Below are 17,709 nucleotides of genomic sequence, written 5' to 3' on the forward strand. Positions count from 1 at the left end.
CAGACTGCAACCAGTCTACCATGCACGTTCCTACTGCTGCAGGCTGCATCTGCTGCCTCAAACGCTGCTCCTGCCCCTGAGGTTTAAACACACCCTGCAGACTGACTGTCTCAGATCAGCCTACTCACCTCTATCGCCCCCTAGGCTACCTACCAAACCTGCCAACTGTCCTATAATTTGTCCCTCAGCTGCAGATTAATGGGTTATGGGTCATGTAGTTTTTTCTGCCTCTCGCCTTAGGCACTGTGTATAGAGATAGAGCAGATGCAGCAGGCCTCAGACCCTGCAGAACTACAAAGATGGAGTCAGCTCTCCTCCAGGGCACGCGAGGAGCTGGGCACGCTGCAGTGCATCCTGGGTAGCCTGAAGGACAATCAGGTAGAAAACTGTCCTGTAGAATATCCTGTCTCCATTCTGCTTTAAAATCAATGGAACTTTTATTGGACCCAATGACAAAAGAAGGCAGTGATTGTTGTCAATAACGTTCACGATTATGTTGTTTCCAGGTGCGTGTGGTGGAGGTGGAGCGCTGGCTGGATGGCGTACAGGAACTGATGTCACGGAATGCCAAGGGCCAGGGAGATGCAGAGAGACTACAGGAAGAGCTCAACCAGTGCAAGGTCATAGGTCACACCATTCAAAAACAAACAAAACTTTGAACTGTTAGACCTAAAGTACTGCAATGTTATAACCCATGCCCCTCTCTCCCCCATCTCCTTCTTAGGAGTATGTGAGTGAGATGGAGTCAGTGGAGAGTTTAGTGAAGCAGATAGGAGAGAACGTATTGGCGGTGCAGGGGGCTGCAGTACCAGAGTTGGCCCACTGGGGGCAGGCTAAACTGGAGGAGTGCCAGGGGAGGTGGGAGACACTGAGCAAACAGGTGAGGAAGAAGAGGACAGTTCAAACAACACTGGATAGAAAGTATACAAAACCCTTGACTTTTCACACATGTTGTTACGTTACAGCCTTATTCTAAAATGGATTCAATGTATTGTTTTCTTCATCAACAGGTTTTTTGTCTTTTGTTATTATGGTGTATTGATGAGAACCCCCCCCCCCACAATGTTTTTGTTTTGAATAAGGCTGTAACGTAACAAAATGTGGAAAACTTCAAGTGGTTTGAATACTTTCCGAATGCACTGTAAATAGGTGATACAACCATCCCAGCTCTGCAGATTTTGCTGCAAAGAGACAGTATCTTAGATCACTTGTTTTGGTACTGCCCATATGTAGCTTGTTTTGGTACTGCCCATATGTAGCTTGTTTTGGTACTGCCCATATGTAGCTTGTTTTGGTACTGCCCATATGTAGCTTGTTTTGGTACTGCCCATATGTAGCTTGTTTTGGTACTGCCCATATGTAGCTTGTTTTGGTACTGCCCATATGTAGCTTGTTTTGGTCGCCAGTTCAGGAATGGCAAAAAAAATTACAACATTTACTTGGAGCTAACTTTGCAAATAGCACTGCTGTGGGACTTGAAAAAACAAGTCGATCAATAATATCGATCAATCGATCAATAATACTCTTGGCAAAAATATAATATAATACTCTTGGCAAAAATCCCTAATCCCTAATTTACAATCTGTAGAAACTATGAGAATAGAAAGGTTCAGAAAACATCACAGCACAGTGGAAAACATATGTGGAAAACATATGACAGCTAGAAATCAACTGGACGGTCTTCAGAGATAGATGGGAGGGGCTGAGAGTAGCTGAAGGCTGGGACTGGATGGTCTTCAGAGATAGATGGGAGGGGCTGAGAGTAGCTGAAGGCTGGGACTGGATGGTCTGCAGAGATAGATGGGAGGGGCTGAGAGTAGCTGAAGGCTGGGACTGGATGGTCTTCAGAGATAGATGGGAGGGGCTGAGAGTAGCTGAAGGCTGGGACTGGATGGTCTTCAGAGATAGATGGGAGGGGCTGAGAGTAGCTGAAGGCTGGGACTGGATGGTCTTCAGCGATAGATGGGAGGGGCTGAGAGTAGCTGAAGGCTGGGACTGGATGGTCTTCAGCGATAGATGGGAGGGGCTGAGTGTAGCTGAAGGCGGGACTAAAAACAAACACAAGATAACTAATGTAGAATATACTGTCTAAAATATATAGACTCTATAAACTGAAAGTAGAAGCTTAAGTATTGTTTTCCATTAGTTTACTCCAATTAGGGGAGGGGTGGTAGGCTTAGGGGAAAATATATTTAAAAAAGATATAAAATGATGTATATTTACAAAAGAATATATGGGGATTGGAAATTATGCAGATAATTACATTGATAGAAGCCACAATCTGTAATATTAAAGCTGATCTATCCACTAAAATAAATTAATCCTGCATACTGAACTGCTCATACACTTTTCTGTGTATCCTTTTGTTAATGTCAGCGTCTTATTTAAAACCTGACATGTTATTAAGACACTCTGTGTACTTGCTACCCTGTGTAACCTGACAGTGGTCCGTGTTATCTCTGTGTTGTCTCTGGGCAGCTGCTGAGCCACCAGGAGCGTGTGAGTGAGAGCCAGGAGAGGCAGGTGAACCTCAGAAAAGACTTGGCAGAGATGCAGGAATGGATGGCCCAGGTGGACGAGGAGTTCCTCATGAGAGACTTTGAGTACAAGAGTCCTGAGGAGCTGGAGGGGGCACTGGAAGAGATGAAGGTGGGGAACAGAGGACAGAACTTTGACATTTAAAAAAAAAACTGGACAACTAGGAACTCCTCATTCCTTCTAGAAAGAAAGTCCTACCAACTAAACCAAAAGAATCCCACTTTAATGCTATGTAGCCAGTTATGGCCCCTCTTATGTGAAAATACTACCCTGATAATCTGGCATGTCTATTTCTTTCCTCTTTGCCTCATCTCTTCCCTTCTCTCCCCTCCCTACTTAGAGGGCTAAAGAGGATGTGTTACAGAAGGAGGTGAGAGTGAAGATATTGAAGGACAACATTAACATGTTGGTGGCTAAGGCTAAGACGACCCCTGGTGGCAGTGGCCAGGACCTGACAGAGGAGCTGGGGGGAGTCCTGGGGAACTATCAGAAACTATGTGACCGCTTCAAGAGCAAGTGTCACACCCTGGAGGTAAAGAGTTTGATAAGACTAGTCCAAACAACTAATGAGGCACTGGTTCTTTGTTGTATTTGTGTTCATATCATACAGTAATGTGGTTGTATATATGTCCGTGTTCATGTGGTCTCCTCTGTAGGAGGTGTGGTCGTGTTGGATGGAGCTGCTGCAGTACCTGGACCTGGAGCAGGGCTGGTTCAACACGTTGGAGGAGAAGCTTCAGGCTACAGAGAACCTACCTGAGAGCACGGAGGCTGTCAACAAGGCTTTGGAGGTAGATATCTCTATTTAAACCTATCCATTCTTTCTTATCCTTTTCATCTCTCATTCTCTCCCCTCCACTTTATCGTATGCTCTCTCCTTTAATCCCTCCACCCCCCATCCTTCCCACCACTCTGACCCTCTTTATTAAATTGTCTCCCTATCCCCCTTTCTTTCGTGTTATTCGCTTGTCTTTTCCTTTTGACCCTAGAAGGTATTGTTTTGTGTTCTGTCTGTTTCTCTTACTTTGATGATGTCACCAGTCTGTCCTCTTTGGGCAGACTCCAGCACTCTGTCTGCCTACCTCAGGTACTGTAAGAGTGACACCGACCTACACGGCATTACCAAAAGTATGTGGACACATTGTCGAACATCTCATTAAAAAATCATGGGCATTAATATGGAGTTGGTCCTCCCCTTTGCTGCTATAACAGCCTCCACTCTTCTGGGAAGGCTTTCCACTAGATGTTGGAACATTGCTGCGGGGACTTCCATTCAGCCACAAGAGCATTAGTGAGGTCGGGCACTGATGTTGGGCAATTAAGCCTGGCTCGCGGTCGGTGAAACAATTCATCCCAAAGGTGTTCGATGGGGTTGAGGTCAGGGCTCTGCAGGCCAGTAAAGTTCTTCCACACCGATCTCAACAAACCATTGCTGTATGGACCAAGCTTTGTGCACAGGGGACATGATGAAACAGGAAAGGGCCTTCCTTAAACTGTTGCCACAAATTTGGAAACACAGCATTGTCTAGAATGTCATTGTATGCTGTAGCGTTAAGATTTCCCTTCACTGGAACTAAGGGGCCTAGCCCGAACCATGAAGAACAGCCCCAGACCATTATTCCTCCACCAAATTTTACAGTTGGCACTATGCATTGGGGCAGGTAGCATTCTCCTGGCATCTGCCAAACCCAGATTTGTCCATTGGACTGCCAGATGGTGAAGCTGGATTCATCACCCTAGAGAACGGGTTTCCACTGCTCCAGAACCCAATGGCAGTGAGCTTTACACCACTCCAGCCAACGCTTGGTATTGCACACGGTAATCTTAGGCTTGTGTGCGGCTGCTCAGCCATAGAAACCCATTTCATGATGCTCCCGACGAACAGTTATTGCGCTGACATTGCTTCCAGAGGCAGTTTGGAACTCGGTAGTGAGTGTTACAACCCAAAACAGCCGATTTTTTACATGCTACGCGCTTCAGCGGTCAAGTTCTGTGAGCTTGTGTGGCCTACCACTTTGTGCCTGAGCCGTTGTTGCTTCTTGACGTCCATTTTACAATAACAGCACTTACAGTTGACCGGGACAGCTCTAGCAGGGCAGAAATTTGACGAACTGACTTGGAAAGGTGGCATCCTATGATGGTGCCACGTTGAAAGTCACTGAGCTCTTCAGTAAGGCCATTCTACTGCCAATGTTTGACTATGGAGATTGCATAGCTGTGCGCTCCATTTTCTACACCTGTGATCAATGGGTGTGGCTGTAATAGCCGAATCCACTAATTTGAAGGGGTGTCCACATACTCTTGTGTATATAAACACTGACACGTCACCCTCTCTCTTTCCCTCTTTCCTCCCCTTCTCTCTCTCACCCTGTCACCTTTATTCTTTCTCTCTCCCTCTCTTCTCCCCTCCTCTTTCTCTCTCTCTAGTCGTTGGAATGTGTGTTGCGCCACCCAGGTGACAACAGGACACAGATCAGGGAGTTGGGTCAGACCCTGATAGATGGGGGCATCCTGGACGAACTTATCTCAGAGAAACTAGAGACCTTCAACTCCTGCTACGATCAACTCAGCCACCAGGTCTGTGTGTGTCTGTGTGTGTCTGTGTGTGTCTGTGTGTGCGTGCGTGCGTGCGTGTGTGTGTGTCTGTGTCTGGGGGATGAGAAAAACAACTGTCTTTGTACATAGCCATCAAGTGGCTGTCTGTCTCTTTCTGCATCTTTGTTTGTGAGAAACGACATGCCTCGTCGATCCTCGACAACATCTTGTTTTCTATTTGTGAATTGTGTATATGGTAGTAGATAAAAAATCTAATCTAATTGTATTCGTCACATGCTCCATTAACAACAGGCATAGACTAACAGTGAAATGCTTACTTATATACAGTACCAGTCAAAGGTTTGGACACACCTACTCATTCAGGTAGACTAGTGGTTAGAGCGTTGGGCCAGTAACCGAAAGGTTGCAAGATCGAATCTCCGAACTGACAAGGTAAAAACCCACTAGGCCGTAACTGTAAATAAGAATTTGTTCTTAACTGACTTGCTTAGTTAAATAAAGGTTAAATAATTACAAATCCAGGTTTTTTCTTTATTTGTACTATTTTCTACATTGTAGAATAATAGTGAAGACATAAAAACTGTGAAATAACACATAAGGAATCATGTAGTAACCAAAAAAAGTGTTAAACAAATCAAAATATATTTTATATCTGAGATTCTTTGAAGAAGCCCCCCTTTGCCTTGATGACAGCTTTGCACACTCTTGGCATTCTCTCAACCAGCTTCATGAGGTAGTCACCTGGAATGCATTTCAATTAACAAGTGTGCCTTGTTAAAAGTTAATTTGTGGAATTTCTTTCCTTAATGCGTTTGAGCCAATCAGTGATGTTGTGACAAGATAGCTCTGTTTGGTAAAATAGCTAGAACAGCTCAAATAAACAAATACAAACCAGTCCATCATTACTTTAAGACATGGAGGTCAGTCAATGTGCAAAATTTCAAGAACTTTGAACATTTCTTTAAGTGCAGTCGCAAAAACCATCAAGCACTATGATGAAACTGGCTCTCATGAGGACTGCAACAGGAAAGGAAGACCCAGAGTTACCTCTGCTGCAGAGGATAAGTTCATTAGAATTACCAGCCTCAGAAATTGCATCCCAAATGAATGCTTCAGAGTTCAAGTAACAGACACATCTCAACATCAACTGTTCAGAGGAGACTGCGTGAATCAAGGCTTCATGGTCAAATTGCTGCAAAGAAACCACTACTAAAGGACACCAATAAGAAGAGACTTGCTTGGGCCAAGAAACACAAGCAATGGACATTAGACAGGTGGAAGAGTCCAACTTGGAGATTTTTAGTTCCAACCGCCATGTCTTTGTGAGATGCAGAGTAGGTGAATGGATGATCCATGATGTGAAGTGGGACTATCATTTGTTATTCAACAGGACAATGACCCAACACACCTCCAGGCTGTGTAAGGGCTATTTGACCAAGAAGGAGAGTGCTGCATCAGATGACCTGGCCTCCACAATCACCTGACCTCAACCCAATTGAGATGGTTTGGGATGTGTTGGACTGCAGAGTGAAGGACTGGCAGCCAACAAGTGTTCAGAATATGTGGGAACTTCTTCAAGACTGTTAGAAAATCATTCCAGGTGAAGCTGGTTGAGAGAATGCCTAGAGTGTGCAAAGCTGTCATCAAGGCAAAGGGTGGCTACTTTGGCGATTTGTTTAATACTTTTTTGGTTACTACATGATTCCATATGTGTTATTTCATAGTTTTGATGTCTTCACTATTATTCTACAATGCAGAAAATATAAAAAATAAAGAAAAACCCTTGAATGAGTAGGTGTGTCCAAACATTTGACTGATACTGTATGTCTTGAACATATCAGAATTATGTCCATTTCTATATTTTCTAGGCTGTAAACAGGCAGATAAGTATATGTTTGGTAATGTACTTGTCTATATATTATGTATATTGACTTAATGTTGATATGACATCCATCTAGGCTGTGAACCGTCAGATCAGTCTAGAGCAGCAACTGGCCACTCTGAAAGAGAACGAGCAGGTTCTCCAGGCTCTGCAGGAGTCACTGACCCAGCTCGACCACACACTCACCTCTTACCTCACCGACCGCATAGATGCCTTCCAGCTACCGCAAGAGGCCCAGGTACACACACACAGACAGACAGATGCACACACACACCACACACACACACAAACTCATCTTCTATCTGACCGACTACATTGACACATCCCACAAACACATGTAGCGAATGCCAACAATTAGTTATTGGATGTCAGGGGTCAGGGGTTACCTCTAAACCCGTCTCCATCCTTTGCAGACCATCGGGGCAGAGATTGCGGCCCATGAGGTGACAGTGGAGGAGTTGAGGAGTAGGAACGTGGGTAATCTGCCTCCTGCCACCCCAGAGGGCAAGGCTGCTCGCAGTGGAACCATGTTGGACCTGCTGCAGGTACGGCCCCCTAGTGGACAGGGGGTGAAATTGTTCTCATTAAAGCCTATAGGGATAACATAGGAGTTTATGATTTATTGAAAATGTTGTTGTCTCTGCAATAATTCTGGTTGGTCATTATGCTGTTTTTTCATCTTTCAGCGGAAGCTGCGAGAGATCTCCACTAAGTACCAGTTGTTCCAGAAGCCTGCTAACTTTGAGCAGCGCATGCTGGACTGTAAGAGGGTTCTTGATGGAGCCAAGGAAGAGCTGCACATTCTAGACGTTAGGGAGGTGGAACCCCAACAGATCCAGGCCCACCTCATCGGCTGTATGGTGAGACCTAGAAATAAAACACTTTGAGAAGTCTCTTACAGGTGTGCATGTACGTGCGCGCACACACACACACACACACATTCTCCCTCACACTCCCTGTCTGTCTCCTTAACCCTTCAGAAACTGTATAAGGTTCTGAGTGAGGTGAAGTTAGAGGTGGAGACAGTGATAAAAACAGGAAGACAGATCGTCCAGAAACAACAGACTGACAACCCCAGAGGCATGGATGAACAACTGACAGCACTTAAACTGCTCTACAACCACCTGGGAGCACAGGTAATACACACACACCTGACTATAGTAGTTTAACCTTAGGACATAACAGTCTGGTCTTCTCACTTGGTCAGCTGTGTCATCATGAATAGTTGCGTTCTTAAAATAAACCTAGTTTCAAAATGATGAGGATATCGTCATTTTGACCAACCAAACCCCGAGTCCATCGTCTCTTCTTCTCTCTCCAGGTGACAGAGGGGAAGCAGGACCTGGAGAAGGCTCTGTCTTTGTCTCTGAGACTACATAAGGACAGCGCCGCCCTACAGGACTGGCTGACCACCAACCAGACTCTGCTGCAGCAGAAAAAGTCCTCTGGAGACATGCCTGCTGATATAGACGCTGAGATTGCCTGGGCCAACGTGAGTCACGTGTGTGTGAGTTGTGTGCTAGTGTGTTGACCGGGCTTGCTAGAATAGTTTGTTGAAATGTTTATTTGGCTTTTGTGTCTGTAGAGGGTGGGTGTGCAGAGGATTTGTGTAACATGTGTGTGTGCGCTCCCCCAGGGCATGCTGAAGGAGTCGGAGCATCGTAAGGCAGACCTGGCTGAGCTGATGGAGACCAGCGCTGGGCTGCAGGGGCTGGTGGAGGGGAGCGAGGGCCCTCTGGAAGACAAGCTGTGTGGCCTCAACGAAGGCTGGGGACAGGTGCGCACCTGGACCGAGGACTGGCTGAGCACCGTTCTGGTGGGTTCACGCTTCACTATCATAGGATAACCTATCTATTAATCCTGTCTCTGTCTAAAGTAATGGTTGAGTAAAGTAATGTGTACATGACAGTTAAAACATGTCAGAAGGGACATTTGGAATAATTCCTGCATCTTGCCTCAGCACTCTGTTTCTCTAGAGAGAAATCAAGTCATTCACTAAAGAAATCTGAGAAATCAAGTCAATAACTATGTGGGATGCTGATGGGTTGGAGTCTTCATTATCCACATATTAAACCTAGTTCAATGCAAACACATGGTAATTAACTACAATGATCCTAATCCATTGTGCCATTTTGTTGCGGCATAGAGATGGATCAGAGAGGAAGAGGCGAAGCGAGAGGTTTCACTCTCACCATAATCTGTCCAAAATAAGCCCAATGCGTTTCTATGGGTTTATTTTGGACCTAAGCTTTTCACCTGCCTTCCCTCCTTTGGGAGAACGACTTCCATTGTTAGAGCATAGACATGAGCCTCTCGTCATTATGTACAGATCTCTGGACTGATCCACTTTTCCGTCTGTTACGTTAGGTTAGATACACACAGACCGCATGAGAGAGCAATGTACACAACACAATGACGAGAGGGACAGTTTGTGAAAGTATACCTTATCTACTTTGAAGAACTAGTCCAATGATTTTGTCCGACAGCTCTGCAGCATACTTAGGCAGGTTAGCTAAATAGGATGACTGAGGGCGGTACAGTATGGGGAGAACAGAGTTAACGTTACGTGTCCTGGCTGGCTGACTGCTACTGCCTGAGAAGAGATGATTTTAAGGAATAAAAAAAGAATAAGGTAATCAAATAAAAACAAAGTAATATACACAGCTGAAATATTTGGTGATTTATTAGTAATTTCCTATTTATCTATTGATGTTTATCCAATGTGGACCTGACCGAGCCAATGGAATATTTTTTTATGTTTTGGCAATTGAATGTTCACTGTTTTTAGCTTAGGAATGTCCCTTAAAAAGCTCAAGAAGTATTATGTCGTCATTTTAAATGATCAAAACCGAAATCGATTTATTAATAATGGCACCAAAAACGGAACCAACCTCAAACTCGAATCGCTCAGCACTACCATCTTTCTACCTCTGTTCCCTACAGAACCACCAGAACGAGGTGGAGATCTTTGATGAGAACCTGGCCCACATCAGCACCTGGCTGTACCAGACCCAGATCCACCTGGATGAGACGGAGAGACTGCCCACAGTGGAGAGGGAGATAGTAGTTAAGGTGATGGAGACGACCCACAGTGGAGAGGGAGATAGTAGTTAAGGTGATGGAGACAACCCACAGTGGAGAGGGAGATAGTAGTTAAGGTGATGGAGACGACCCACAGTGGAGAGAGAGATAGTAGTTAAGGTGATGGAGACGGCCCACAGTGGAGAGGGAGATGGTAGTTAAAGGTGATGGAGACGGCCCACAGTGGAGAGGGAGATAGTAGTTAAGGTGATGGAGACGGCCCACAGTGGAGAGGGAGATGGTAGTTAAGGTGATGGAGACGGCCCACAGTGGAGAGGGAGATAGCAGTTAAGGTGATGGAGACGACCCACAGTGGAGAGGGAGATAGTAGTTAAGGTGATGGAGACAACCCACAGTGGAGAGGGAGATAGTAGTTAAGGTGATGGAGACGACCCACAGTGGAGAGGGAGATAGTAGTTAAGGTGATGGAGACGGCCCACAGTGGAGAGGGAGATGGTAGTTAAGGTGATGGAGACGGCCCACAGTGGAGAGGGAGATGGTAGTTAAGGTGATGGAGACGGCCCACAGTGGAGAGGGAGATAGTAGTTAAGGTGATGGAGACGGCCCACAGTGGAGAGGGAGATGGTAGTTAAGGTGATGGAGACGGCCCACAGTGGAGAGGGAGATAGTAGTTAAGGTGATGGAGACAACCAAGAGGAGTTAAGGTGATAGAGACAGAGAGACGGCCCTCAGTGGAGAGAGATGGTACTTAAGGGGATCGAGACAGCCGATAGTTGAGAGAGATGGTAGTTAAGGTGATAGAGACAGAGAGACGGCCCTCAGTGGAGAGACGGGAGAGGACAGGAAGGGAGATGGTAAGAGAGAGAGAGGAGGGGAAGGGAGATGGTAGGAGAGAGAGAGGAGGGGAAGGGAGATGGTAGGAGAGAGAGAGGAGGGGAAGGGAGACGGTAGGAGAGAGAGGAGAGGAGGGGAAGGGAGACGGTAGGAGAGAGAGGAGGGGAAGGGAGACGGTAGGAGAGAGAGGAGGGGAAGGGAGACGGTAGGAGAGAGAGGAGAGGGAAGGGAGACGGTAGGAGAGAGATGAGAGGGAAGGGAGACGGTAGGAGAGAGAGGGAAGGGAGACAGTAGGAGAGAGAGAGGAGAGGGGAAAGGAGACGGTAGGAGAGAGAGGAGGGGAAGGGAGACGGTTGGAGAGAGAGGAGAGGAGGGGAAAGGAGATGGTAGGAGAGAGAGGAGAGGAGGGGAAAGGAGATGGTAGGAGAGAGAGTGGGAAGGGAGACGGTAGGAGAGAGAGAGGAGAGGGGAAAGGAGATGGTAGGAGAGAGAGAGGAGGGGAAGGGAGACGGTAGGAGAGAGAGGAGAGGAGGGGAAAGGAGATGGTAGGAGAGAGAGTGGGAAGGGAGACGGTAGGAGAGAGAGAGGAGAGGGGAAAGGAGATGGTAGGAGAGAGAGAGGAGAGGGAAGGGAGACGGTAGGAGAGGGAAGGGAGACGGTAGGAGAGGGAAGGGAGACGGTAGGAGAGAGAGGGAAGGGAGACGGTAGGAGAGAGAGGGAAGGGAGACGGTAGGAGAGAGAGGGAAGGGAGACGGTAGGAGAGAGAGGGAAGGGAGACGGTAGGAGAGAGAGGGAAGGGAGACGGTAGGAGAGAGAGGGAAGGGAGACGGTAGGAGAGAGAGAGGAGAGGGGAAAGGAGACGGTAGGAGAGAGAGGAGGGGAAGGGAGACGGTTGGAGAGAGAGGAGGGGAAAGGAGATGGTAGGAGAGAGAGGGGAGGAGAAGCGAGACGGTAGGAGAGAGAGGAGAGGAGGGGAAAGGAGATGGTAGGAGAGAGAGAGGAGGGGAAGCGAGACGGTAGGAGAGAGAGGAGAGGAGGGGAAAGGAGATGGTAGGAGAGAGAGTGGGAAGGGAGACGGTAGGAGAGAGAGAGGAGAGGAGGGGAAAGGAGACGGTAGGAGAGAGAGAGGGAAGGGAGATGGTAGGAGAGAGAGAGGAGAGGGGAAAGCATGGGGAGGGAACTGAAGCATGAAAATTCAATATTGGTTGATTACAATTGAATTTTTATTAGAGCCTATTACCAGAGTTTAGGATATAATTAGCCTGTGTGGGGAAATAATAATTGGAGTAAAAGCTATTGATGAACCTGTTAATGTATAAATTGTTTGATTGATGTGTGTGTAGACCCTGCTAGAGGAGCTGGATGACATCACTCTGAGAGTGGACAGTGTGAGAGACCAGGCCATCATCCTAATGACCAGTAGAGGTCCTGCCTGCAGAGACGTCGTAGAACCCAAACTGGCTGAACTCAACCGAAACTTTCACAAGGTCTCCCAATGCATCAAAGCTGCCAAGGTACAAATACTCTCACAACACTGTTTCACTGTATTACAATCACAACTGTCTAGAGCTGTATCATTCAAACTGTAGATAGATAAGTACAGGGGGGTAATTCTCCCTCTTTTGTTTCTGATACCCAGATGTCCACCACTCTGGAGCCTGGGACTGTGGATATGATTCAGCAGATACAACAGATCTCTCAGATCCCTCACCAGATCTCTCAGCTCCAACAGGACCAGATTGCTGAGCTCCAGCAGAGCCAGTCAGAGGAGGCCCTGAGCTCCAGCCTGATGCAGACCTTTGAGGGGGAACTAGAGGCAACACTCAGGGCCCTAGAGGACCAGCAGGACCCCACACACACCCTGGATGATGACAAGGTATATATTATACAGATACTCTCTCTCACTCACTCATACACTCACAAACACTCACACACACACACACACAAATGCACACACAGTGGTTAAGTTTATGACTGGTCAAACAAAGAACACAAAGTGCTATAAGATGTATACAGTGTCACAGACAAACAAGGGTGTGATTGGGCAGTTTGTCCTCGGAGTGTGTTATCAGGGACTTACACCGCTCGGTGTAGAGCGGCTGAACAAATCACACCAGCCCAGACCAAGGTCACTGTGAGTCAGGAAGCAGAGTGTCTTACTCCTTCCTGTCTGTCGACCCTCGGCTCTCTGGAAAAGGACATCATATAGGGTTCTTGTTTTTGATTATGGGCGTAATGTTCATTTTCTAACCCTGGAAAACCCTAGTTCAGGTGTTTGATTGAAAGGGAGTCTTTGTTTCCGTGACAACGTTCACTGTGACCCTGTGTGTTGGCCGGTCAGATGGATGAGGAGAAGGCTGGCATGGAGGAGCTGCTGAGGAGAGGAGAGGAGGTGCTGCTCCAGACTGCAGACGAGGGCCAGAGGGAGGGGCTGAGACTCCGGCTGCTCCGGCTGCAGGCGCAGTACACCACTCAGAGGGTGAGAGAGAATGATACACAGTCTCTTCACTAACTCAACAATCATGTAACATTTATATCCTAACACCGTAACCATACAATAATGGCATTGACAACAGTACATCACACAGATTGAGGGAGTAAGAATTAACTACATGTGAGAGAGAGCATAGATACTCAAACCAGCTTTTCATATGAATATGAAGTGCATTGCAGCATTTCAGATGTAAATGTATTCCTGTCTAGTAGCATTGTAGAGCTCAGTTTTAAGATCTGGAGGACCGGTGGCCTTGGTCATGTTATGCAGGCTCTCTGTTTGCGATTAATTGTCTGGTGTGTGCCTGTTTGTGTGTGTGTGAGTGTGTTTGTGTGTGTGGGTGTGTGTCTAAATCCCTATCTTGTCTCTACAGGAGTTTAGGATGCTGAGAGTGAGACCGGTGGAGGTCTCCATAGACGACGACTCTTCTTCAAACAGCTTCACAGAGCAGAGAGACAGACAGGACCTGACTGGAGAGGTGAGTTGCATTCTACACTGAACAAAAATATAAACGCAACATGTAAAGTGTTGCTCCCATGTTTTATGAGCTGAAATAAAAGATCCCAGAAATGTTCCATATGCATGTTTACTTCCCTCTTAGTGAGAATTTCTCTTTTGCCAAGATAATCCATCCATCTGACAGGTGTGGCATATCAAGAAGCTGATTAAACGTCATGACCATTACACAGGTGCACCTTGTGCTGGGGACAATAAAAGGCCACTTCTAAAGTTTTCAGGGAGCGTGCAATTGACATGCTGACTGCAGGAATGTCTACCAGAGCTGTTTGCAGGGAATTTAATGTTAATTCTCTGTCATAAGCTGCCTCCAACGTCATTTTAGATTTTTTGGCAGTATGTCCAACCAGCTTCACAACCGCAGACCATGTGTAACAACACCAGTCCAGGACCTCCACATTCGGCTTCTTCACCTGCGGGATGGTCTGAGACAAGCCACGATGGCCACTGTGCTCTTCATGGATGAATGCCCCATGGTGGCTGTGGGGTTATGGTATGGGCAGGCATAAGCTACAGACAATGAACACAATTGAATTTTATCAATGGCAATTTGAATGCACAGAGATACTGTGACGAGCTCCTGAGGCACATTGTTGTGCCATTCATCTGCCGCCATCACCTCATGTTTCAGCATGATAATGTACGGCCTCATGTTGCAAGGATCTGAACACAATTCCTGGTTTTTCCATGGCCTTCATACTCACCAGACATGTCACCCATTGAGCATGTTTGGGATGCTCTGGACCGACGTGTACGACAGCGTGTTCAGTTCCCACCAAATGTCCATCTTCACACAGCCATGGAAGAGGAGTGGGACAACATTCCACAGGCCACAATCAACAGCCTGATCAACTCTATACGAAGGAGATGTGTTGCGCTGCATGAGGCAAATGGTGATACCTTTTTTGTAAGGTATCTGTGACCATATCTGTATTCCCAGTCATGTGAAATCCATAGATTAGGACCTAATGAATATATTTCCAGTGACTGGTTTCCTTATACGAACTGTAACTCAGCAAAGTCTTTGAAATTGTTGCACGTTGCTTTCTAGTATATCACTAGTATTACACATCACTTATTATCTTATTCCCTATGTCCTTTTAATGACCTTGTTTTGTTGTATGGCGTATTTATGACAGTCATTTTAAATGTGATATGAAATGTTGACATTTGATGCTTCCCACAGACTCATGTTGTTGTGTTACCTACCTTAGATGAATGTACTGGTTGTAAGTCGTTCTAAGAGTGTCTGCTAAATGTAATTGCAAAATGTCTGATTCACACACGTTTACTTCTTCTAACATAATACCGTCTCTTGCCAGCAGATGGAGCCAGAGGACAGGGCGCTCTCTCTCAGTCCCTCAGACTACCTGCTGAATATCAACAAGGTTCTGCTGGCCATGGCCGACAACGAACTGCTGCTCAACTCCTCCGAGCTCAGCAGTGGTCTCTATGAAGACTTCTCCAGCCAGGAGGACACACTGAGGGTGAGAGAGGGAGGGAGGAGGGGAAAGGGGGTAGGGATGAGGGGAGAGAGAGGTCCTGTAGGTCTGAACGGATAACTCTCACTCTTTTACTTACGTCTCCCCCCCTCCTCTCTCCTCTCCTCCCTCTCTCTCTTGTCCCTCTCTCTCTCCTACCCCTCTCCTCCTTCTCTCTCTCCCAGAGTATAAAGGAGAGTCTGGAGTGTGTGGGGGAGCAGGTAACGGTGATCCATGAGCGCCAGCCTGATGCCATCCTGGAGGCGTCGCAGAGAGAGGTGGCACAGATAGGAGACGCCCTCACCCAGCTCAACGCAGAGTGGGACCGCCTCAACCGCATGTACAACCACCGCAAAGGGTGGGTGACTCACGGTCAACATGGTTACATAGTACCTGTCAGGTGTTCATACACAATGAGCACTAAAGAGCATAAGGAAAAAGAAATGGGAAACAAAATGCTAATTGTAGCATCACAATAAAGGGAAGAAGAGCAGCTGTAGTCTTTGGTGGTCCAGTATTGCATGTGGGAGGATATGTTTGTCGCCTCGAATACGGGCACTTAGATGTAGCTTGATGTAACTCTGATCACTGATCCGTCAGTGTCAGCCACACACACACACACACACACACACACACACACACACACACACACACACACACACACACACACACACACACACACACACACACACACACAGAGAAGGATGTCACTTAGTCATGATCTTGTCTCCATCCTGTTTCTGTGCTAGTCTGTCAGGGAGTTTCCAGCATGTGTACAGAGTAAATGTCCGTTTTCAGATATTGACCACAGACGAGAGTGGATGGAGAGAGATGCCAGGGCACGACACGTTGTTTCCTTGGCTAGCTAGCTACATGCCGAATGTATCTGAAATTACATGATCAATTGATGTTTACTGGTCATGAAAAGCATGCAGTGACTGGCTGTATAACTCTGAGGACAGAGCGAAGTGTGGAATAATCGGAAATGTGTCGTTCTGACTATCCTCTTCCAGACGTGACGATATTAAAACCAAATTGTTATAATATTTATTTAACAATCCCTTGAAAATGGGTCTCTGCCCCACAGCAGCCAAATCGACCGCTCTACAGCGTATTGTGACATCTTATTGATAATGACCTATTCTATCTTTATATAGAGATGGTGGTAGTTCATTGTGAGGTTCATTGGTATTTTCTCCAGTCATTCCCTGGCATCCCACACATTTGCTAGTGTTTAATGGAAGTCAGGAACGGGGCAACGTTTTTCCTTTTCCGTTCTCTTTATTGGAAAAAGAAGGAATTTCCCAGTGGAAACAACCTCATTCTGATTCCATATTGATTCCAGAATCCACCCACCAACACCCACAGAAGGAATAATTCATGAATTGTTTAAAAAAACTCAACACGGGCATTGGATAGCATGAATTGATTTATTAATCACTTTATTTATTAATTATTGTTACAGTTATGATATATATCATTTTATTTCTATTTGTATTGTTTTTTTAATGACCATTTTCATTATTTTATTTCACTTAGTTCTGCATGTTGGATCTCAGAGCCTAAGATTTTCACTGTACTCTGGTAGTACACAATATCAGGTTTCCCATAATCACACCTGCAACCCTTTACATGTGACTACTAAACACTCTGAATCAGACTCAGGTGTTCACAATGGTTAATACAGGTGTTCACAATGGTTAATACAGGTGTTCACAATGGTTAATACAGGTGTTCACAATGGTTAATACAGGTGTTCACAATGGTTAATACAGGTGTTCACAATGGTTAATACAGGTGTTCACAATGGTTAATACAGGTGTTCACAATGGTTAATACAGGTGTTCACAATGGTTAATACAGGTGTTCACAATGGTTAATACAGGTGTTCACAATGGTTAATACAGGTGTTCACAATGGTTAATACAGGTGTTCACAATGGTTAAAAGGTGTTCACAATGGTTAATACAGGTGTTCACAATGGTTAAAACAGGTGTTCACAATGGTTAAAACAGGTGTTCACAATGGTTAATACAGGTGTTCACAATGGTTAATACAGGTGTTCACAATGGTTAAAACAGGTGTTCACAATGGTTAAAACAGGTGTTCACAATGGTTAATACAGGTGTTCACAATGGTTAATACAGGTGTTCACAATGGTTAATACAGGTGTTCACAATGGTTAATACAGGTGTTCACAATGGTTAATACAGGCGTTCACAATGGTTAATACAGGTGTTCACAATGGTTAATACAGGTGTTCACAATGGTTAATACAGGTGTTCACAATGGTTAATACAGGTGTTCACAATGGTTCATTTGGGAGAAATTTGAATACAGCAATAATTGAGCTTTTATTTAATAAA

General features: G+C 45.8%; 1 protein-coding gene across 6 annotated transcripts in view; it reads left to right on the forward strand.

Annotated features, from left to right (window-relative positions):
* utrn (utrophin) overlaps positions 1-17,709 on the forward strand; it is a 334,500-nt gene that overhangs the window by 96,473 nt on the left and 220,318 nt on the right. For 4 of the 6 annotated variants that reach the window (XM_042300851.1, XM_042300850.1, XM_042300854.1 and 1 more), the window contains 20 exons: positions 241-378; positions 507-620; positions 725-880; positions 2,479-2,649; positions 2,879-3,070; positions 3,195-3,329; positions 4,966-5,115; positions 7,053-7,214; positions 7,390-7,521; positions 7,663-7,836; positions 7,957-8,112; positions 8,298-8,468; positions 8,613-8,792; positions 9,920-10,048; positions 12,196-12,366; positions 12,492-12,728; positions 13,194-13,331; positions 13,720-13,824; positions 15,185-15,349; positions 15,529-15,701. In XM_042300851.1, coding sequence (XP_042156785.1) covers positions 241-378; positions 507-620; positions 725-880; positions 2,479-2,649; positions 2,879-3,070; positions 3,195-3,329; positions 4,966-5,115; positions 7,053-7,214; positions 7,390-7,521; positions 7,663-7,836; positions 7,957-8,112; positions 8,298-8,468; positions 8,613-8,792; positions 9,920-10,048; positions 12,196-12,366; positions 12,492-12,728; positions 13,194-13,331; positions 13,720-13,824; positions 15,185-15,349; positions 15,529-15,701 — 3,149 coding nt within the window. Of the gene's footprint in view, positions 1-240; positions 379-506; positions 621-724; positions 881-2,478; positions 2,650-2,878; positions 3,071-3,194; positions 3,330-4,965; positions 5,116-7,052; positions 7,215-7,389; positions 7,522-7,662; positions 7,837-7,956; positions 8,113-8,297; positions 8,469-8,612; positions 8,793-9,919; positions 10,049-10,398; positions 10,695-12,195; positions 12,367-12,491; positions 12,729-13,193; positions 13,332-13,719; positions 13,825-15,184; positions 15,350-15,528; positions 15,702-17,709 lie in introns of those variants that run through there. The other 2 variants (XM_042300852.1, XM_042300855.1) reach the window with 2 other exon arrangements.

This window comes from Oncorhynchus tshawytscha, linkage group LG18 (genome assembly GCF_018296145.1).
Source record: "Oncorhynchus tshawytscha isolate Ot180627B linkage group LG18, Otsh_v2.0, whole genome shotgun sequence".
Taxonomy (NCBI): domain Eukaryota; kingdom Metazoa; phylum Chordata; class Actinopteri; order Salmoniformes; family Salmonidae; genus Oncorhynchus; species Oncorhynchus tshawytscha.